The 23,326-nt window shown below is 39.4% G+C and overlaps 1 protein-coding gene across 7 annotated transcripts in view; it reads right to left on the bottom strand.

The window, feature by feature from the left end:
- LPIN3 (lipin 3) overlaps positions 1-23,326 on the bottom strand; it is a 39,479-nt gene that overhangs the window by 984 nt on the left and 15,169 nt on the right. For 5 of the 7 annotated variants that reach the window (XM_074211968.1, XM_074211970.1, XM_074211969.1 and 2 more), the window contains 12 exons: positions 22,822-23,219; positions 17,612-17,793; positions 17,275-17,368; positions 8,444-8,513; positions 7,527-7,619; positions 7,315-7,382; positions 6,398-6,515; positions 5,099-5,247; positions 3,913-3,999; positions 1,728-1,880; positions 835-949; positions 639-742 (listed from right to left, as the gene is read on the bottom strand). In XM_074211968.1, coding sequence (XP_074068069.1) covers positions 639-742; positions 835-949; positions 1,728-1,880; positions 3,913-3,999; positions 5,099-5,247; positions 6,398-6,515; positions 7,315-7,382; positions 7,527-7,619; positions 8,444-8,513; positions 17,275-17,368; positions 17,612-17,793; positions 22,822-23,219 — 1,631 coding nt within the window. The remainder of the gene's footprint in view (positions 1-638; positions 743-834; positions 950-1,727; positions 1,881-3,912; positions 4,000-5,098; positions 5,248-6,397; positions 6,516-7,314; positions 7,383-7,526; positions 7,620-8,443; positions 8,514-17,274; positions 17,369-17,611; positions 17,794-22,821; positions 23,220-23,326) is intronic. The other 2 variants (XM_074211972.1, XM_074211973.1) reach the window with 2 other exon arrangements.

Below are 23,326 nucleotides of genomic sequence, written 5' to 3'. Positions count from 1 at the left end.
TAACTTCAACCAAAGAACCCAAGTTGTGGATTCCAGGCCTCTCAGACACTTGCCATCTCTATTTACCTAGAAAACCCAGACTTTCTAGACAGGCAAGGATTGAGGTGGCAGAGGAGAAGTCCCATGAGTCCAATCCTGACCCAAACCAACTTCTTTTTTTTTTAGTTTATTCTTTCTTATCACAAATGTTCTTGTGTGATGGATCAAAGATATCACCATAATATAGGACTAATTATGTGCTAGGTACTATGCTAAGCATTTTGCAATTATTTTCTTATTTGATCCTCCCAATGATCCTGCAAGGTAGGTGCTATTATTATCATTTCCATTTTACAGATGAGGAAACTGAGGCAGGTGGCAGTTAAATGACTTGCCAAAGGTTATACCACTGTGACAAAGACTGGATTTGAATTCAAGTCCTCTTGAGACCAGACAAAGTGCTCTACTCTAAAACACAATGCAGTGTAAAGAACACGAGCTCTAAAGTCAAAGGAGCTGAGCTCAAATTTTCCCTCTAATATTTGCTTCCTGTGAGACCTCAAACAAGTTCTTTAAGCTTCATGTGCCTCAGTTTCTCCATCTGTTAAATGAGGGAGATGGACTAGATAGATGGTCTCTGATTTGAAAGGTACACTTACGAGGTCTTGTGATTCTTTATAAGTTCCTGAATGAGCTCTCCTTGGGGGTTGACAGTGAAGATTCGGGATTTGGGTATCTCTACATGAAGATAGGCAAAGACATCCTAGAAAAAGCAAGGGAGAGGTTGGAGAGGTGGGAAGGAGAGGCCTAGCTCGGCCCAGCTCAGCTCAGAAGGCAGAGAGAGAACACACTCACACTGGGTCGGTTCCCAAAGCCAGCAAAGAAGGGATCTCCATGGGGCAGGAATAGATTATGGATGTCTGTCAGGCATTCAATCTTGAACACCTCCGGTTTCCTTTCAATCACCTCCCTAGAGCAGAGATAGCAATAGTAAACTATTTTTCAAATATATCACCATCTCATTTGATCACAACCTCCCTATGACATATGTCCTATCAGGGAGGGGAAAATGAGAATCAGGTTCTCTATAAGTTCATAATTAACAAGTTTAAGAGGTGAGATTTGAATATAGGTCCCTCCTAACTCCAAGTCCAGTACTGCATAAGGGATCAAGGTCTTTAACCCTCTCCCAAGCAGTTGAGGGAAAGTATCAAAAGCTGTACATGATGCAGATGACGAGAAGTGGTGATGTGGATCCAGAAGGTCCAGACTCAAATTCCAGCTGGTTGTATGACAGTAGGCATGATGCCTCTCTTGGATGGTTTCCTTACCTGAAAAGCTCAGGTAATATTTATACTATACTTTTAATGTTTTTCACTTTGTAAACCTTACGTAATAATGAAGGTATGGTTGAAACTGGAGAACAGGAAGGTCACAAAACACAGCTGAAAGTGTTTTGGATCCTGTTTCTGATAGGGATAAATTTCCAACCTGTAATCAGAGGTAACATCCAATATATAGAAGCCTTGATTTCATCCTCACCCCATAGGGATCCAGAATCTTTCTCAGTCAACAAGACCAAGCTCCAAGATGCCCAGAAGAAGGGGACAGAGACCATCTGATGCTATGTCAAGTCATTCCATATATACTCTCCATACAATGTCTGGCCTTAATAATGTCTGGCTTATTAATTGGTTGATTCCATGGGTATCCAAACCATAATTTGGATAAGAAGGGTTACATTTTACCTGTGAAGGGCTGAGAAGAGGCTGCTGGGGGTCAAGAGAAGGGGGCCTTTGGGGAGAGCAAAGCCCTGCTCATTCACCCACTTCAAGTAGCCCTTCGTGAGTTCCGCCATGCCAATGGATCGGGCTGAACAATAAAGGAATTTGTACCCATTTCTGGAGAGAAATCACAAAACCTGTTATAGATCCTCCCCTGAAGACCACCAGAATCATCTCCCAGTTAACCATGCCAGGAAAGCAGACACCAGCCAGAAGGGGAAATCTGCCTGGAGACAATGACCTGTCCTGGTGCCCAACATCATACTCTTCTCTCCTACTCTCAGGACATTATGGGAGTGGGAGATGCTCTGAGCAAGGCTTTCCACCTCTGGGATGCTGCCTTCAACATGTCCTAGATACAATTCAAGGAAGAGACTCAGATCCAGAGGGAAAGGTCAGAAAGGTGCTCAGAACCCTTCTGACTCACTTTCTACTCTCCCCAACTAACAGGCAAAGACTTAGGCAGATGTCAGCCTGCCACACTCCTCCCTTCTCTTTTCACATAGAAAGCAGGCAAGGCAGTCTTGCTTATCTATTTGTATCCCCAGACCTCCAAATAGTGCTTCTGCACATAGTGGGTGCTTAAGAAATCATTTTTTCACTCATTTACTCACTTGTATTCATTCAATCCTCCTTTCATTTATTCACACCCTGAGGGGCCAGAACAAAAAGTCAATGTAGAGGAAAAGCAAAACAAAGCTGTGGTCCAGTTTACAAAATGGTTTAGGGGACCTACAGTTATTTCACCTGGAGAATGATGGCAGAGGAGGCACTAAAGCGGAGTCCTGAGAGCTATGAAGGACCCAGGATGAGTGAAAAGAAAATTGTCCTTTGAAGTCATGATGAATAAATTCAGAATAAATGCATTGGGACAGCTAGTTGGCACAGTGGATAGAGCTCTGACCATGGAGTCAAGGACCTGAGTTCAACCAGTCTTGGATACCAATAGCTATGTGACACTGGGCAAGCCATAATCCCAAATGCCTCCAAAACAGACTTTTAAATTGTAAAATAAATAAATAAAGATAAGAATAAATTATGTCCTACTGTAGCAGAAGGGAATGAAGAAACTTAGGGATAATAAAAACCCACATAGATAGTAGAAACATGTATTTCCCAAGAATTGTCTCTGGATGTTAAAGAAAACTGCAAGTTTCAGAAAAGAAGGAGAGACTAGACCTTGAGATCTCTTCTAACCCTAAGAGTTCATAAATTTCTTCTGTCGCTTCTTTGGCAGTGTTGAAAGGTCAACATTGAAATAAAATGGCTTGAAGTAGACTTAGAGGCTTCCCAAGGTGCCTGGGTGAACCCATGGCCTGTTACTTTCACTAATCCCAAGGAGCAAAGAGCATGGAAAGATTCTGGGTTTGCTGTCCCAGCAATGCCATCATCCTGCAAAGATAAAGTTGCACCTCTTTGAAGGTGAGCCATCATCCCTCTGTTGAGATCATGTCTGAGTTACTTGGAAAAAAATACTAGAGGGGCAGCTAGGTGGCACAGCGGATAGAGCACCAGCCCAGGAATCAGGAGGACCTGAGTTCAAATGTGACCTCAGACACTTAATTACCTAGTTGTGTGACCCTGGGTAAGTCATTTAACCCTATTGCCTTGCAAAAACTAAAAAAAATATACTAGAGGTATTGAATTGTGCCCTGGCTTTCTCAAACAATGCTCTGGCACCCTATGCCACCCTGTGGCAAATCTGGTTAGCTGCCTGCCTCAAGCTACTGCAACACTACTCACTCCGCCACCACGCTCAAGTCATTCCCCCAGGCTACCCCCTGCAGGGGTAGCAGATAAATGAGCTCTGGGACACTGAACAGAAAAATCTGCCTGAAGTCAGAGACCTTGCCACCAAGAGCAATGTCCTCTGTACCTTCAGACCCTCCAGAGACATGTGAAGAATAGGAGATGCTGAATTCACCATCTCCGAAGGCACATCCCATGAGCTGCTAGTGTCATTGAAGCTGGACATACCCCCTCCCCTCTCACTTAGCCTTTCTAGTTAAAACATCTGGGACAGGCATGGAAGCCCAAATGACTACCTGGTGGCACCTGTTCCTAGAGAGGGAAGGAAAGGCAACCTGAACCCCTTCCCTCCCCAGAGCCAGAATCCTTCTGGCAGCCTCAGTCTTCCAGGAGCACTCACAGGTGAATTTTGTGGTAAAGCTTAATGATACCATGATGAGTCCAGTCCTTCCCCAGCTGGGGCAAAATGTGACCCAAAGCATCTGACCTGTGAGAAAGAGAAGTCAGGAGGTATTGGAGACAGGTCAGGACTTCAGGACAGTAGTCAAATGGTTAGCACTTTCTAGCACTCTTTCTCTTCCCAGCCTAGCCTTATGAGGTAGGTGGGTGGCAAGTATCCTTGTTTTACAGAGGAGATAACCTGCTCATGATCACACAGCCAGTGGGCATTGTGAAATGGGATTCAGCCCTAGGTTTCTTCTGACTCCAAGTGCGATGGCCTTTCCACTACCCTGAGCTGTCTCTCTTTGAACAAGCTTCCAAAAGATCAATGTTGATTATTGGACAGCAGCCCAGCTATTAGAACAGTATGATTATGAATGCATGCATGCATGCATGCAAAAAATGAGGGATAAATGAACAAACTCAAACCTTTAGATCTGGGGTCCACACATTACAGACTGAGAGTCAAATGCAGTTCTCTGCCTTACCTCCCAGAAGAGCTAAGAATGGATTTTTTTTTTACATTTTAAAGTACAATTATACTTTATTTAAAAATAGGAAACTCACTCCTAGCTTGTGGAGCAGACAGAAGCAGGCAGCTGGTTGTGGTGTGCTAACCCAAGCTTTGGCTCATCCTACTGATTGATCAGAGGGAGGTTGCTGGGCAGATGGGCTGCTGGCCTGAGAGAGAGGAAGTGAGTTCTCATTCCATCTCAGACACTTAATAGCTGGGTGACTGTGGGAAGTCACTTAAACTCTCTGACCTTCAATTTCCTTAGCTGTAAATTGGGGATAATACTACCAGGACACATATGTCAAATGTTTTGCAAACTATGTTTCTAATTTAGATGTGAGTTATTATGATGGCCATTATCATCATATATTTTTCCTTTAGAGAATCTAGTCAGTCATGAAGGAGGAAGGTAGACATGACAGATGTTTCATTTTTTAAAGTATGACAATACATAGCCACCTTGGCCTGGTTTCTAATGCCTGGAAGGCCTCTTTCACTCTATCCTTGATCCTTCAAGCAGGATTTGGCTAGTGTTTGATTTTGGGGGAGCACAAACTCCTCCTGAAAGCCACCTCTCCCAGCTCCTACTCCCATACCTCCCCCTTTCCTCCTTTCTTGCTGTGTTTCTTACTTGGTGATGGTGCCATCGATGTCTGAGATCACCACCTTGTCGAACCAGTTCCACAGGTAGATATTGGCATGGCAACAGCAGGTACCCTGATACTGAGTGGTCACACTAAATATCACATCATTGGCTCCTTCCTTCAGGTTTAAATCTCGCTGGTGACAGTCCAAGGGAATCAGGGGAGAATCAAAGGGAGCTCCAAAAAGACCCAATCCCTCTCCAGTCTGAGAGAGATCTAGCCTAGTTGCTTCCTGCCTCCCTCTACCAGCCTCTGGATAGTTCTCTTCCTCTCTTCTGTCTTTAAAAAATTATTTTAAATGGAAGCTCTTTCAAGAGCAAGATTGTTACTTCCTAATGACTCTTCACCCCCTAAGAGAAGTCTCCTGTGTGACAAAGCACAGTTAAGCAAAATAAATCAATATAATGGCTGTCTGCCTCAATCCCCACTCACAGTCCACCATTTCTCTGATAAGATGCATATGCCTACTTTTTCCCTCAAAAGCTCCTCCTCCCTCAGCCCAGAACCTAGCAAAAGCCAGATACAGAGACAGAAAGAGATGTAGACCCAGGCAGCCCAAGGCACCCACTCTATGCTATAGATCTCTTTATGTTCTCTCTAGCTCCCCCCATGCCAACATGTCACATAATTTACATAACAAATATCCATATATGATTAAGCATTCTGAGTCACTTCCTATACTAATCATTCAGTGATGGCAGATCTTTCCATTAGAATGGGATACATTTTTCCCCCTTTGGTTTTTGCAAGATAATGGGGGGTTAAGCGACCTGCCCAAGGTCACAAAACTAGGTAATTATTAAGTGCCTGAGGTAGATTTGAACAGGTCCTCCTGACTCCAGGACCAGTGTTCCATCTACTGCACCACCTAGCTGCCCCAGAATGCATTACATTTTGATGGAGACTGTAGGAAGCATCTCCAAGCAGTAGATTACTTGTCCCTGGGGGAGAGGTGAGGAGGGAATCCAGGAACAGAAGCTGTGATTATGGAATCCATACATAATCAATCCATTTGAACCACAAAGTTGTGTTCTTTATAAGGTAGACCCAAGGAGATATCATTCAATGGGTCAATGTCTATTCCACAAAGCAATACTACAGCTTAGTGCAAAAGATGGTAGTTAATGGGGCCCCAGAGTATTTTTTTAAGGTTATACCCATCTCTGCCTAGACCTCTTCTTTCCTGCAAGCTCCCTCTCTCCCATTCCTGAAATATGGAAACATGGATGCTTTCCTGGATCCAGCCAAAGGCAGAAAAGGTCCAACCCTCCAAACCTTGAACTTACAATCTGATTAGAGGAGAGACGAAGGGACTTCTTGAAGGTAGGAGTTTGAGGCAGGGAAGAAGGGACATTCACCACCGGCTTGCTGAAGGGGTCATTCTCAACAAATGAAGTCTTGTGCCTATAGGAAATCCAGGCCTCTTAGGTTCCCCCTCCTCCCAAATTTATGATAGTAAGACCTACTTCTGCTCATTAAATGACAATCCTAAGGAGAAATAAGTTTAAGTGACTTGAGAAAGGGTCATTCTCAACAAATGAAGTCTTGTGCCTATAGGAAATCCAGGCCTCTTAGGTTCCCCCTCCTCCCAAATTTATGATAGTAAGACCTACTTCTGCTCATTAAATGACAATCCTAAGGAGAAATAAGTTTAAGTGACTCGGGAAAATTGAACTGATAAAGCTCCCCTGACCAATCCTCCCCTTGCTTTCCCTCTGCTTGGTTTCAACTCTACCATCATGCCTCCCCCAGGAATGGTTCATCACCAAGAAACCCTTCGACATTTGGTATACATACTTCATTAAGTACCCTCAGTTGCCTCTGTCTCTTCTACTGAAAGACTGGAGGATGGGACAAAAAACTTCTCTCAAAGCCTCCCTTTAAAGAGAGCCTGAAAGCTCAACCAACTTTATTTCTCCCCTGCTTATTGTTTAGTTTTAACTTCACAATCATCATCATGCTCCCATATATGAGTAATCTTTCCATTCATTCCCCCCCTCCCTAGTTTTAGTTTCCTTATCCCATTAAGATTGTAAACTCCTTGAGGACAGGGTTTATTTAATTTCCCAACTCTTAATCCTGGGTTTGAGTCTTATCTCTGGCAGTATTAGCTATCTGATAGTAAATAAACCACTTATCCTGTTGGGATACCCACAGACAACTCTTTAAGACTCTAATGTCCTTCCTGACCAAGATAACTTACTCTTGTTGAATAAAATTCTGCCTTGAAGTAGGTGCCACTGAAGTAGCTGTCATCTCCTGGACATCATTCTGCAGGGAAGAGTTTTCCTATGAGCTTATTTGGTAAAAGGAAAGATCTTGTCCCTTAGACCAATATTATCTCCCCTCCATCTGGGTCCTTCTAAAAGGGCAACCATACCAATTCCAAGGGCCTTATAAGAGGTGATCACCTACCTTCTCAGATATTGCGTCCCTTGCCACCCAGGAGAACCACCAGCGGGTACTTTTCTTGGACATTTTCTCCTTCATCAGCTTGTCAATAGTGCTCTGAATGCCAGTCAAGATCAGGAAGGATACAGTGACCAGGATGTCTGCCAAAATGGTCCCCAGGACAATCCTCTCTGGGGAATAATTCTCTCAAACAAATGGCACCCACCCAATCACCACTGGAGACCAACAACTAAAACCCTTTCTGGCTGAGTTCTCAGAAGAGATAATCTTCTCAGGGTGTGTGGGCTCTACTCTCCCTACTCTGAAGGGCACTGTTTATATTACTCATGACTCAAAGTTTGAGTAGTAGCACTACTTCGAATTCAGGGTATTGGTAACCACAGCATTTATTGGTCTAGGTCTCATTGTGGATTAAAGAAATATCAATAACAGAATGGAAATGAAATAGTAAAAACTTGCTGAATAAATGAATGGAAGAAGGGAATTTAAGGGCACTTCCTCCCACCCAACAGTTCAGAACCCTTCACAATAACTCTTGACCCATTTCCCCATCCAAACTTCCCCAAGAAAAAACTATGGATGACTCCCAAGGCCACTGTCCTCAGTCCCCAGGATAAAGTCATTTGGATCAGTGTCCTTGTGAGCAGTTTCCTAGGAAATATAGAGAGAAAAGGGATAAGCAGATAGGACAAATCCAGAATCAGGACCAGTTAAATTGAAGGACTAGGAAATTCCCTCTTCTGGGATTTAGAATCAACTCTGATTTGGAGTTTTATCCCTTCTTGGCCAATTCCATAGGAAACCTAGAGTTTTACAATGGAGTTTCCCACCAACCCCCCCCCCCCCCCCATTGCTCACTCCTCTCCACAAGCTCCCTGGCCAGAGCAGGAAAGTCAGATGGAGGAGTTCTGTTCCATTACCTCAGGCAAACTCTTTTGAAAGGCCTGTAGGGACAGGATCATTGGAGCACTTACAGCCCAGTTGTAATGCCTAGAAAGGGGGAGCAAGTAAAAAAAGTAACTTCTTGGGAACAGTGGCTAAAAAGGTGAAGCCTGGCTATTTGTGGATTTAGAAGCTGAAGGCCCAGATGAAGCTCAAAGCTAGAGCTTTTCATCTAGAAAAGACTCTGGGCTCCCACTTCCAGTTATTCTGTTTAGATTCTGAGGGTTTTCACATATAATAATAATGATAATTATAATCCCTCCCTCCAAGGCCAAGCAAATGTCCTGCAGAAAGCATTGTTTCTTGAGACATAGCTGTGAAGGCCTGGAAGAAACCCTGATTTGCTGATGAACTGGGGCTCTGATGATACCTCTAATGAGATGAGTATCCTAGGCAGTGTGATGAAACTCCTACCAAGAATTGAAGAAATAGAAGAGACAATAGAGAAGTATCAAAACCATGATAACAGTACAGTATTCACTATATTCTGGCAACACAAGAAAGCAAAACATATCAAAACAAGCCAGAAATGTCAATATCCCAGCTGATGTAAACACTTTAGTGCAATTGATGCTGAACACAAATTGGGTAAAGCATGAGTAACTCAAGAAATGAACTGAAAGTATAAACTCTTTCATTATGCCCCAGAACCATTTTGGAACACGAAGCATATCTCATCAATTGAACAAGGGTCCTATACTTTCTGTCAATTGTATTCTCAGTTCCAAGTCACACGATAATGTATAGCTGAATAGTACAGGACAACTTCATCCCTAAACCACATAAGATGAAATAAGAAATGAAATCAAGGGGCTACTAAAATGTGAACAGGGAAAAGTTGAGAACCCGGGGGGGGGGGGTAATAGAAAATTTTTATTTTTTAATGTAAAATCCAGAAATCCTACTTTATAATGAGAAAAATGACAAACACAGTACTGTAGTTTCTAATGACCTTGAAAAGGAGATGGCCATATTTAAGACTGGAACTCTGAAAGGTTCTTTTTGAGCTTGATGGCATGACTTCAACTGGTAGACCAATTATACCAAAATAGAGTAATAAAAAAGTCAGTTTCTGCTTTAACCATTACGAACAAACATATTTCCTCACAGCATTTGACAAAAAAGTTTAAAAACCATTTTAGAATCTGCAAACAGTCTTCTATGTAGTAGCTACTGCCTTGGTAGGAAAGGTTGGAGACATCAAGGAATTCCTTCACCCCCAGGGCCACCATAGTAGAAGTAACTTGAGAAAACTATTGAAGATTTGTGGAAAGGCATTGAAAGATCTAACTCAATTGAAGAGCAGAACACTAGAACATCATATTAAAAACAACAAAAAGGAAGTCTACAGAAATGAACGAAAAAAAGGAAAACGTATCAGAAATCCTAGATTCCCTTAATCAGCAACTGAGGACAAAAGGTAAAAGGATAACTGATACAAGGAGTTGAAGCAGCACAGAAAACAAATTTAATAGTTCAATATCACCCAAAAACTACTCCAGAGGCTTGAGAAATAAAGAAATCACAAGTAAGAAAGAACACCTAAAGAAGGAGGGTGGTATGGGGACTAAAAAAGGCCCCATACTGGGGCAGCTAGGTAGCACAGTGGATAGAGCACCCCCCCCAAAAAAAGGCCCCATCATTCTTTCCAGATGTATAGTCTCAAATAAAGAAATAAGACTGAGAAAAAATGAGTAAACAGAAAAAGACACATTTTGGGGGATTTTGCAAGGCAATGGGGTTAAGTGGCTTGCCTAAGGTCACACAGCTAAGCAAGTATTAAATGTCTGAGGCCAGATTTGTACTCACATTCTCCTGACCCCAGAGCTGGTGCTCTCTATCCACTATCCACCTAGTTGCCCTGAAGAAGACACATTAAAAAAAATTATGGCTCCAAGGATGCACAAGATAGACCCAGAAGAGGAGAAAAATTCCACAGTATCTATAAGCAGATTCTCAAACAAAAATGCCACTTTACCTCAAAGTCTAGACTTTCAAAGAAATGAAGCAAAAATTTTTTTAAATGGCATTATAAATTAAACAAGAGCTGTGGGAGAAGGAAAGAAGAAATAGTTTAGTACAAGGAGCATAATCTCTGAAAATAAAAATAGATCAAACAGAAATGAATGAATCTAGGACAACAAGAAACATTAGAACATAGTCTTAAAAAGAGAATCACTCTACCAAAATAAAAGTCAAACTAAATTATCTTATTAACCATTTGAGGTATATGAAAAATAACAAGCTATAACTGCTCCTAAAAACAAATCCAACAGTTTAATTTCATGTAATCTTTCTCCAATGTTATCAAAATGATATTTTGGCTCAATAAGTCTAAGATTTTATTATATACACCAAGAAGGGTCAGAGCCTGAAGACTCCAAGTTCGAATCACAAGGCTACAAGGAAGCAATGGATAAAAAAAAATCTATAAATACTCTGGTCTCCTTCAGGCAAGACAAAGAAATCTCAATTTCTGCTTTAATCATTATGAACAAACTTATTTCCCCACAGCATCTGACAAAAAAGTATGTGTGCCTATTTCAATGTTGTGGTTTGATAAGCCGAGACAAACATTCTAAATCAAAGCTGAATGGGAAGAGCCCGCTAAAAGCAATTAACACCTGTTCAATATTACTCTTAATGCTAGCTTTCAAAGTGGTAAAATGGACTGTAATCATTTGGGAACATACCCTAACAACCACCCTCCTGAAATATTAATAAAACCTAAAGCCCATTACTCTAAGGTTGTTATAGAAAATTAACTAAAAAGGAGGAAAAAACTTTAACATTATTAGAGTACATGATAGAAAAACTTTTTCAAATTAGCATCCATCACTACCAAAAAATTCTGAAAACTGATGAGAGGTACATGGCTTTAAATTACTCAATGGAATTTATAATTAAGATTTAAGAATAGAATCTAAAAGACTCTCCCTACATGATTCACAAGAACTCAGTCAGCAAACTATGGATGGGAATAGATTATGTACAAAATAAATAGTAATAATCTACTGTTTGATAAACCCAAAGTTTCTAGCTTCTGGCATAAGAACTCACTATTTGGCAAAAACTGCTGGGAAAACTAGAAAATAGTTTGGCAAAAACTAGGTATAGACCAACATCTCACACCTTATACCAAGATAAGATCGAAATAGGTACACAATTGAGACATAAAAGGTGATATCCTCAGCCAGTCAGGACAGTAGTTTATTTGGCGGATGTATGGAAGAAAGGGGAAGAGTTATGATAAAACAAGAGACAGAGATTATAAAATGCACCTAGATGATTTTGATGATATTAAATTAAAAAATTTTTTGCACAACTAAAACTAATACAACCAAGTTTAAAAAGAATGCAGAAAAGCTGAGAAACAATTTTTGCAGCTAGTGTTTCTGATAAAGAATTCATTTCTAGGGGTGGCTAGGTGGTGCAGTGGATAGAGCACTGGCCCTGGAGTCAGGAGTGCCAGAGTTCAAATCCGGCCTCAGACACTTAATAATTACCTAGCTGTGTGGCCTTGGGCAAGGCACTTAACCCTATTGCCTTGTAAAAACCTAAAAAAAAAAATAAGAATTCATTTCTAAAGTATGTAGAGAACTGGGTCAAACTTATAAGAATACAAGTCATTCCCCAATTGTTAAAGTATCAATGGAGATGAACAGGCAATTTTCAGATGAAGAAATCAAAGCTATCTATAGTTGTATGGAAAATGTTCTAAATCACTGCTAATTAGAGAAAAGCAAATTAGAGCAATTCTGAGGTACCATCTCAAACCTATTAGATTGGCCAATATGACAAAAAGGAAAATGATCAATGTTTGAGGGAATGTGGGAAAAGTGGGATATTAATGTACTCTTAGTGGAGTTATGAACTGCTCCAACCACTCTGAAGATCAATACGAAACTATGGCAAAGCAATAAAACTGCATACTCTTCAATCAAGCAATACTATTGCCAGATCTGTAGTCCAAAGAAATCATAAAAAAGGGGAAAGACCCACCCAAACAAAATCATTTATAGTAGCAAAGAATTGGAAATTGAGGGGATGCCCATCAATTGGGGAATGACTAAAGAAATTGTGGTATATGAATGCAATGGAATATTGTTGATCTGTAGGAAATCATGAGCAGGTAGACTTCAGAAAAGCCTGGAGAAACTTACACAAACTGATGTTGAGCAGAACCAAGCAAACACTGTACACATTAACAGCAACACAGTGTAATGAACAACTATGATAGACTTAGCTCTTCTCAGCAGTTCAATAATCAAAGAAAATTGTAACAGAACTCATGAAGAAAATATTATCCACATCCAGAGGAAGAACTATGGAGTCTGAATGCAAACCAAAGCATAATATTTTCAATTTTTAAAATTTGTTTTATGTTTTATTTTTTCCCCTCTCATGGTTTTTTGTTGATTCTTCTTTTTTGTTTTTTTGTTTGTTTTTTAGGTTTTTGCAAGGCAAATGGGGTTAAGTGGCTTGCCCAAGGCCACACAGCTAGGTAATTATTAAGTGTCTGAGGCCAGATTTGAACCCAGGTACTCCTGACTCCAAGGCTGGTGCTTTATCCACTATGCCACCTAGCTGCCCTCTGATTCTTCTTTCACAATATAACTGATTAAGAAATATGTTTAACATAGTTATAGTTAATCTATATCAGATTACTTTCTGTCAAAGGGAGAGGGGAGGAAAGGGAAAGATGGAGAAAAATATGAATTCAAAAATCTTACAAAAAGTTAATGTTAAAAACTATCTTTGCATGTAGTTGGGAAAAAATAATAAATCAAAAAAATCTAGGGATAAAGAAATGCTGAATGAATAACTGAGTCCTACAGGTTTGTTTGTATAAATAGAGGTGTTTCTGGTGGGTGTTCAGGACCAGATCATTGCCCCAAAATACTGAAGGGAGATCCTTAAACCTTCCAGACTTAATGATCAATTTCAAAAAAATAGTGGAAAAGGGGCAACATAGTACTGCAAGCTGTAAAAATTTAGTACCTACAAAATACCTAGTAAGATATGATCTGGTGGCCAGAACTATGCATCATAAATTTACTTAGATTTCAAAACTGACTGGAAAATTCAACTTGTAAACTATTGGCATCAGATTCTTATCATATAATGAGAATTTTCCCACAATTCTGTGGACATAGCACAGATTCCTAAAAATGCAACATTTTTAATAGATGTTGTCAGGTCAAATACTCATGATCTCCAAGTTTTATGGAATTAAGAGATTTCAAAATACAGAGACCTGGCTGAAATGATTAAAATCTCGTGGACTCAGGGTGAGGGACATTCTATTCCTATCATCTTACAGAAGACCACTGGAGATGTCTAAGGTTGCTGTCAATGACCCTAGCTTATATCCCAATATTGTTATTCAACTTTAGAAAGCAGATATTCTGTCCACCTGTGCAAGAGTCCACAGAATTAAATAATAATAATGGAAATAATAATAATAATAGATATTAATACCCATTCAATTATTCTATCTGTGAAATGGTCTTTGGAAATTAAAAAAAAACATAGCAGGAAAGAAGCTTTCCCCAGGATGGGTTCTATCTAAACCCTCATTTAAAAAAATGAAAAAATATATAATAATAATAATAATGATAGTTAATTATAATATCAAAATACCTGTCATTTATATATAGTGCTTTAAGGTTTTCAAATCACTTTATATTCAAGATCTTATGAGTTTTATCACAGTCTTCTCAGGATTACATGTATTATTAACTCCAATTTGCATCTGTAGAAACTGAGGTTAACTTGCCCAAAGTCCAAACAACTAGATACCTCCTAAGGCAGGTTTCAAACACAGGTCTTTCTTTCTTTTTTTTCTTTTTATCTTTTTAGGTTTTTGCAAGGCAAATGGGGTTGAGTGGCTTGCCCAAGGCCACACAGCTAGGTCATTATTAAGTGTCTGAGACCGGATTTGAACCCAGGTACTCCTGACTCCAGGGCCAGTGTTTTATCCACTTTGCCACCTAGCCACCCCCAAACACAGGTCTTTCTAAGTCCAGTCCTGTTTTTTGCTGTTTATTGTTCAATGTCCTTCATAACCTGCTCTCCCTATACATGCACCTTTCTAGTTTTCTTTACTTCCCCCCCATTCCTCTTCTCTCTTACTTTTCATTTCAGTGATCCTCGCTCAAACAAGGTACTCCTCCTTCTGACTTGAGACCTTTTTCTGGCTTTCCACCATGTTTGGAGTGCTCTTCGTACTCATTTCCACCTCTTAGCTTCCTTAAAGTAATAGCTTAAATATAAGAAGTCTTTCCCAATCCCCTTTAATTCTAGTGCCTTATCTCAGTTGATTATTTCCATTTTATCCATGCTCTCTTCCCTTTTAGACTTTGAGCTCCTTCAGAACAGGGACTGTCTCTTGCTTTTCTTTGTATCCATAGCCATTAGCATGCTGTTCAGGACACGGCAGGTGCTAAATAAATGCTTTTTGACTGACCAGTCATAGGACTTCAAGAAATGTTTAAATGTTTACTGTTTCCTCTTAATCCACTCGCCTGTCCCTAACAGACAGGGACAATGGCAGGAAGCAATACCAGTGTCAAGGGCCTGAAATGCTGTGGTAGAAGCACAGAATCAGGCCCAATATGGAAATATCTTGAGAAGTTTAGTACCAGGCTTGCCATCTTTCCCTCCTGTACAACTCTTATTCATAATCAAGAGGATTTTAATAACCATGTAGAGGTTCCTTCATACTCTTAAATCCAGCCACATTGGGATGGCTTACACAGAATATCTCATATTTTCAAAGGTTTTTTTTTAATCTTTTTTAAAAATTACCTTTTTAAATTTATAAATATTATATATTCCCATTTTACAATTGGGGCAAAATTGAGGCACAGAGAAGCAAAGTGGTTTTTCCTAGGGTTGCATGGTTGGATGATTTTAAGAGCTAGGAAAGGTGTCTAATAGGCACTCTTCAGGGCTCAGGACTTTGGGGCAGGCAGCTCCAAGAATTCAGGCAGCCAGGTCCCAGGGGGAGCTATTTAGGGTGAGCTGGCATCTTTCACGCTCAGGATTTCCTTGTGTGTGTTTCAGTTTATGGGGTCTCAGGGATTGTTTGGAACCAACTAAGAATTTCACATATAAAATAGAGTGTGAACAGCAGATGTGGATATAACTTAACTGAACAGTGATGGAAAGGACAGGCTAGCCAGCTCTGGCAGCCGAACAAGCCAAAGGTACCCAGAATCAAAACTTTAGGTCAGTGTAAAAACTAGGCCTTCCTTCTTTGCAGAGATGGGGATGCAGGTGGGGAAGGAGCTGTGAGTGTGAAATATTACATAGTCTGTCAGTTGATATATATTGATTGGATTTTCTGAACTTTTCTTATTTCTTCTACAAAGGATATTTCATTAGGTTGGGGAGAGTGAAGGAATATATTTAGAAATGGGATGAGCCTGAGGATCCTACAATAGCCCCACTTTTCAGAATAAGCTCATGCCCTGGTTTTCTGGGCCAGGAAGCATATATGTGTCTTGTTGATGAATTAATTCTTAAATTCACAGGAGCTATTTTGTGATTGCATATTTTCTTAATCAAAGAATTGAGAGAGTAATAGAGAAGATAGAAGACCATTCTATGAGAGATCCTGCCTCTGTCATATACCATTTGTATAACTTCAGGCAAGGTAATTTTATCCTTTAATACCCCTAGGCAACGAAGACTGTAAATGGGAGAGGGCTATTGATCTTCATTATTGCAGTTTTTCTCTACACATATAAAATTGCAGTCTGAACCAATTTTTTTTTTTCCACTCTCAATGCACAGATACCAAGAGCAGAACCATCATTATGTGAGAATTTGAAAAAAAATTTTGGAAGTTCCTCACTCCCCTACTTCCCCCCCCCCCCAACACAATTATTTTACCAACGAGGCAACAGAATTATAGATGGCATAGTCCTGCCTACAAGGTCACACAAATAGCTTTTACAATGGTATGGAAGGAGGAAAGGTAAGGGGGAATGAGTGAGCTTCATTCTCATCGAAAATGGCTCAGACAAGTTAAGGATCAAAGTTAGGACTGAATTCAGGTCACCCAATTCTATGTCCAGAGCTCTTCCTATTATTTGTCACTGCTCCTGCATCTCACTCCTTAACCGCACCAACTCCTCCAGTTTGACTGATCTGAGTTCTCCTGAGAGTTATCCCAAGATTTTACTATATCCAATGTAAATCTTTTGTATAAGGTAAGCATCTGATAACCACCCCTCCTCTACTGAACAGAAATTTCCCCCTGGAAAATGAAGAGAAAAAAAAATAAACATTTGTATAAGCATCCAATTATGTAGTATCCCCATTTTACAATTGAGGAAACAGAATTAAATGACTTGCCCAGGGTCACACAGCTAGTAAGTGTCTGAGGTCAAATTAGAACTCGAATCTTCCTGTTTACAGGTCCAGTATATTAATTTGATCTCAGATCTTCCTGATTATAGGTTCAGTATTTTATCTACTGAGCCGTCTGGCTGCTTCTAAGTAGAGAAGGTCTGAGACATGCTTGTTCTTTGAGGCAGAGTCTAAATTGCTGTGACAAAGGGAGATTGAGGACGCCTAGCACTGGTGCTGCAGGTAGGCAATGCCTCAAGTGCCTGAAGATGGCATCCCCTTGGCACTCCCAGGCGGGGGGGGAACAAGGTGTTTTAAGAGCAGTTAAGCATGTCCTTCATACTCAAAGCAATAGTTATCTCCCTGATCTGGGCTCCCAGAGGGATTGAAGACATTGCTGCCTGCTCCAAGACAACTCCCACCTCCACCCCACTCCTCACAGGAGACTTACTCCTTTCCAATTTTCACCACAAGGTTGGGGTCTTCCAGGATTCCTGGGTTGTCAGTGAGATCCTGGTAGGAGATGGCATATTTGGCAAACTTCTCTAGATGCAAGAGGAAGCAAATGAGGATGGGAGAATACAAACAGATGTGAGATACCAGAGGTCAGGTATGGTGGGGACTAAAGAAGATAACAAAGGAATCTTGGGCCATTTCTCCCCTGGACAGTAGAATGTCTATCTTCTTCACTTCAGTTGTAGATTTCCTCCCCTGCCCCTATTTCCACCTTGTCAATGGGGTCCCCCGACTCTCCTCTGCTCCCCATGATAGACTACCATCATACCCACCTGGTGGGATGTCTCGGCTCTCAGTCAGTCCACCACAGAGAGAAAGCTCGATGCTGATCTCTGGATCCAGGGTAGGATTAGACAAGTGGCCCACACTCTTTTTCCCCACCACTGTGGCTTTCAAGAGGTTCAAATCTGAGCAGCTGGGCTTACTCCATAGTTTGTTTCCAAGATTAATTTCACTAAGGACAGAGGAATAAGCAGATACTTTACTGAGAGGGCTTGCTGCTTTGGGGTCTCCCAAAAACCCACTCCTTCCACAGAATAAATCAAAGGGAAAACAACTTTTCAAAAAACAACTTTTTTTTTTAAACTAAAATGTCTTTTTTAATCAATAAATATTCACTTCATCTCCTGTCATCTCCTACACTGTTGAGACAAACTGGGCCTCAGATACTATTTGTGTGACCCTGGGCAAATCACTTAATCTGTTTGCCTCAGTTTCCTCAACTATAAAATAAGGATTACTTACAATAGTACTTCACCTTGTGAGGATCAAATATGTAAAATTCTCAGTACCAAGCCTGTCTTGTAGTAGGCACTTAATAATGCTTCTTTCTTTCTTTAAATTTATTTATTTTTCCAATTACATGTAAAGATAGTTTTCAGCAATCATTTTTGGGGTAAAGCTTTGAGTTGCACATTTTTCCTCCCCCAATGGAAAACAATATAATATAGGTTATACACTATGTTATAAACATATTGCCATATAACCTTGTTGTGAAAGAAGAATCAGAACAAAAAGGAAAAAAACTATGAGAGGAAAAACAATAAAAACACAAAACATAAAAAATTGAAAATAGTAAGTTTTAGTCTATTGCTTCCTTCTTTCATTCCTTCTTTCCCTTTCCCTTTTCTCCCCACCCCAACACCAAACATTTCAGGCTATACTTCAAGTCCATTATCTCTTTATCCAGAAGTAAACAGCCGGTGTCAAATGAGTCTTTTGGAATTATAGCTGCTAACTTCACAGATCAAACTTCCTAAATTTTTCACAGTTGTCTGTCCCCACAACATTGTTGTTATTGTATAAATTGTTCTCCTGGTTCTGCTTCATCAATTCATATTAGTCTTCCTAGGTTTCTCAGAAACCACCCCTTCATCATTTCTTACAGAATAATTATATTATAATAATATTTTGTCACATTCATATTCCTTAACTTATTTAGCTATCTCCCAATTGATAGGCATGACCAAAATTTCCAGTTCTTTGATACTTCAAACAAGAATTTCTATAAGAAGATTTGTACATAAAAGTTTTTTTTCCTCTTTCTGTGATTTCTTTGGGGTAGAGATCTAGTAGTGGCCATCAATGGGTTAAGAGGTCAAAGGATATGCATACAGTTTACTAACTTTTTGAACAAAGCTTAAAAGCAATTTTCCCATGAGCTCCCTGTCCTTCATTCCATAGGAGGCCTGGAACCCTTATCCAATTACCCCCAGAAATGAGAGATCCTGAAGCCTTGGGCAGTATCAGAAAAAAAAGGATAAGACCTAAATTGATTTAGTTATACAGGGCCATGCCAAATCAAAATACCAAAAGGTTACTTAAAAGAGTTAGAAAAAAAATTAAATTAATCTGGAAGAATAACAACTAGGGAATCTCAAAGAAAATTATGAAAAAAAAGAAGAAAGGAGTCTAGCAGATCAAATCTCAAACTATACAACAAAGTTGTAATCACCAAAATTATTTGGTTCTGGTTAAGAAATAGAGGTTCATGAAGACCCCAACTACAGGGCAAGAACTTGATATTCAACCAAAACTGCTGAGAAAAATGGAAAGCAGTTTTACAAGAAACTAGGTAGATCAGCATCTCATATTATATGCTAAAATAAAGGAGTACAATGACTTAGATATCCTAAATAGATTAGAGGAATAAAGAAGTAATTACTTTTGATATATGTGGACAGAATTTATGATTAAACAAAGAAAAGGGAGGAACACAGAAGATAAAACAGACAATTTTTACCACATTAAATTAACAAGGTTTTATACAAACAAAACCAATACAGTCAACAATAAAAAGGAAATGGGTAACTGGAAAAAAATCTTTGCAGTAAATTTCTCTGATAAAAAAAATCTCATTTCAAACTAGAAGAATATGTGTAATATTTCCTTGGAAAAACAGCTGACCTGGAAAATAGATCCAGAAGAAATAATTTGAAAAATTATTGGGCTACCTGAAAGTCTGACCAGGAAAAAAGCCTAGACTTCATTTTTCAAGAAATTCTCCAGGAAAATTGCTTTGATACTCTTGAAACAGAGGATGAAATAGAAAATTAGGGAATCCACCAATCATCTCCTGAAACAGATCCCAAAATAAAAACTCCCAGGAATATTATAGCCAAAGTCCAGAACTTCCAAGTCAAGGAGAAAATATTCCAAGCAGCCTGAAAGAACAATTCAAATCTTGTGAAGCTACTATCAGAATTACAAAAGATTTGGCAGCATCTACATTAAGAGCTCATAGAGCTTGGAATATAATATTTCGGTAGGCAAAATAGCTTGGATTACAACTAAGAATCAACTACCTTAAGCATACTCTTTCAGGAAAAAAGATGACTTTCAAATTTTCCTTATAAAATGACCAGAGCTTAACCAAAGTTTGATGTTCAAATACAGGACTCAGGTGAAGCATAGAAAAGGTAGACTGGAAGGGAAAATTATGAGGGATTTAATGATTTGAACCATTTGTACTCCTGCACAGGAAGATGATACTGTTAACTCATATGAACCTCATTTATTGGGGCAATTAGAAGGAACATATATAGTCAAGACACAGGAGAGAACTGAACATGAAGGTATCATATAAAGTTGGAGTTAATGGGCAAAAAAAGGAATGTACTAGGAGAAAGGGAAAGGAGAGGTAGAATAGGCTAAGTTATTTCAAATAAAAGAGGGAAGAAAATGCTTTTACAATGGTATGGAAGGAGGGAAGGGAAGGGGGGATGAGTGAGCCTTCATTCTTATTGAAAATGGGGGGTGGCTAGGTGGGTTCTTGGGGCGGCTAGGTAGCACAGTGTATAAAGCACCAGCCCTGGAGTCAGGAGTACCTGGGTTCAAATCCGGTCTCAGACACTTAATAATTACCTAGCTGTGTGGCCTTGGGTGATGCCACTTAACCCCATTTGCCTTGCAAAAAAAAAGAAAAAAGAAAAGAAAATGGCTTAGACAAGATGAGCGAAACCAGAACAACATTGTTCACCATAACAGCAACATGGGGTTGATAATCACACCTAATAGACTTGCTCATTTCATCAGTGCAACAATCAGGGACAATTTTGGGGTATCTGTGATGAAGAATACCATCTGTATCCAGAGAAAGAATTGTAGAATTTGAACAAAGACCAAAGACTATTACCTTTAATTTTAAAAAGTTATATTATTGTATAAGTTTTCTATCTCTTATACTTTATTTTTTCCTTAATGATATGATTTCTCTCCCAACACATTCAGTTTTGATAAATTTATAGCATGGAAACAATGTAAAGACTATCAGACTGCCTTCTGTGAGGGCTGAGGGGAGGGAAGAGAGATTCAGGGAATATTGTAAAATTCAAAAATAAATAAATTTTAAAAAAAGAAAATGACTCCAAGAGGGAAATAATATAACACATTCAATCTTACCCTAGAAGAAAAAAGGAAAGGAAAGGGATGGGATAAAGGGGACAAAGGGAAGGGAAGGGGGTATAGATAAGAGAAGAGAGTGAAAATGGAGGGAGAGGGTAATCAGAAACAATACACTTTTGAGGAGGGACGGTGAAAGGAGAGAGAAAATAGAGTGAATAGAAGTGGAAAGGAATAGGATAGAGGAAAATGCAGCTAGCAATAACAACTGTGAGAAAAAAATTTTGAAGCAATTTCTCTGATGGACTTAGGGCAAAGAATAAGATCCATCCCAAAGGAAGAGATGATGGCATCTGAAACCAGATTGAAGCACACTTTTTTCTATTTTTTTCTTCTCTCATTTTATTTTTCTTGAGGTTTCTCTATCTTTGGTGGTGGGAGGGGGATTATATTTACTTTTACAACAAGGCTATTGTAATAATGTGAAAAAATAAATAATTTTTAAAAATCTCATTTCTAAGATATGTAAGGAACAAATTCAAATTCATAAAAATAAGAGCTATTCCTCAATCAAAGTTTACAAAACAATTTTCAGAGTAATAAATTCAAGTTACTAAAAGCCATATGACAAAATATTCCAAATCACTAATAATTAAATAAATACAGATTAATGCAACTCTTGAGATTCCACTTCACATCTATAATACTGTCAGAGTTAACAAAAAGGGAACATGACAAATGGGAGAGGAACATTAATGCACTGTAGGTGGAACTGTTAAGCAAATCATTCTGGAAAGAAATGGGGAAATATTTCCTAAAAATTACTAACATGTACATAGTCTATGACTCAGTTATAGGTCTTTAGCCACAAAGAGATTGAAGAAAGGGGAAAAGAATTCAAATGTTCAAAAATATTGCTACAGTTCTTTTTCAGTGGAAAAGAATTTGAAATTATGAGGGCGCCTATTAATTAATGAATAACTGAACAAGTAATGATCTATAAATATAATGGAATACTAGCATAAGAAATGATGAATGAAACATTAAGAGAAACCTGGGAAGTGTTGTATGAACTGATGCAGAGTGAAGTGAGCAGAACAATTTAGACAAAAACATTAATAAAAATTGATTCCAGAGGTTTGATGATGAAACAAGCTATACATCTCCACAGAGCAATGGACAAAGGATGACATGCATCTTTTGGACATGGCTAATAATAATGCACTATTGTTATGAGGTTTTTTTTTCTCACAATGGTGGGAGGGGAGGGGAGTGAGAGAAAGAGAAAACAGATTTTTTTTTATTAAAAAAATTATATTTTTTAAAAAGAGCCTAAAAAAGAGAGAATGGCAAGAATCTCACTACCTTTGGGAGAAGTAAAGGGAAGCATTAGGTATATTCAGGGAAGTCAAATCTTCAAAGTAGATATCACTGGGTCCCAAATACAGACTTCTCCTCCATGCTTCTCAGTACAGAGAAAGGAAGCTTCAGGCCAGGCAGTGCATGAGAGGACAGACCCCATGACATTAGACAAATTCAAGACCACAAAAATATCACATGGGCTGATCCAAAACCAGGGGAGACATTGCTCTGCCTCCTCTCCCCTTCCTCTCACTCACCCACATTCACTCATTATTCTTACCCCTGTTCTCTTTTATCAGCCCCTGAACTGTGGGCTTGTTGGCCGTCATTAAAGCCAGGTGAGGAGCCCATTTCCTGGGTGTTCTCTTCCAAATATTTCTCATTGTTCTGTGCAAGTGAATCCTGGGATTCTTTGAGTTTTCTTGCCAATGGGCAATACTTTGTATAATCACATGTGAAAGTAACATTCTGTTTCCCTACACATGAAGGATTGAACACGGGAGGCAGAAGCATGGAAGGAGAACCAGAAATGCCCTTAGCATCTTGGAAAACAGCCTGAGTCTCAGCCAGAGTTTCAGAACTAGAGTTCCGGGATGGTGGTTGTTTCCAAAGATGAGGAGTGATTGCTGTGTTGCTCTGTGATGCTCTCAGTGGCTTCACCTCCTCATTTTTCACCATCTTCAGGCAAACAAACAGGAGAGATTAGGCTAGCAGGATCTGAGGGATGCTCGAGGTCTGTTAGGCCCTGACCTTGACCAAGAAAGTATGAGGGGGAAAGGGATGGT

The sequence above is a fragment of the Macrotis lagotis genome, chromosome 1 (genome assembly GCF_037893015.1).
Source record: "Macrotis lagotis isolate mMagLag1 chromosome 1, bilby.v1.9.chrom.fasta, whole genome shotgun sequence".
NCBI lineage: Eukaryota > Metazoa > Chordata > Mammalia > Peramelemorphia > Peramelidae > Macrotis > Macrotis lagotis.
The sequence above is the reverse complement of the archived record's forward strand: the minus strand, read 5'-3'. Positions and strand labels throughout refer to the sequence as shown.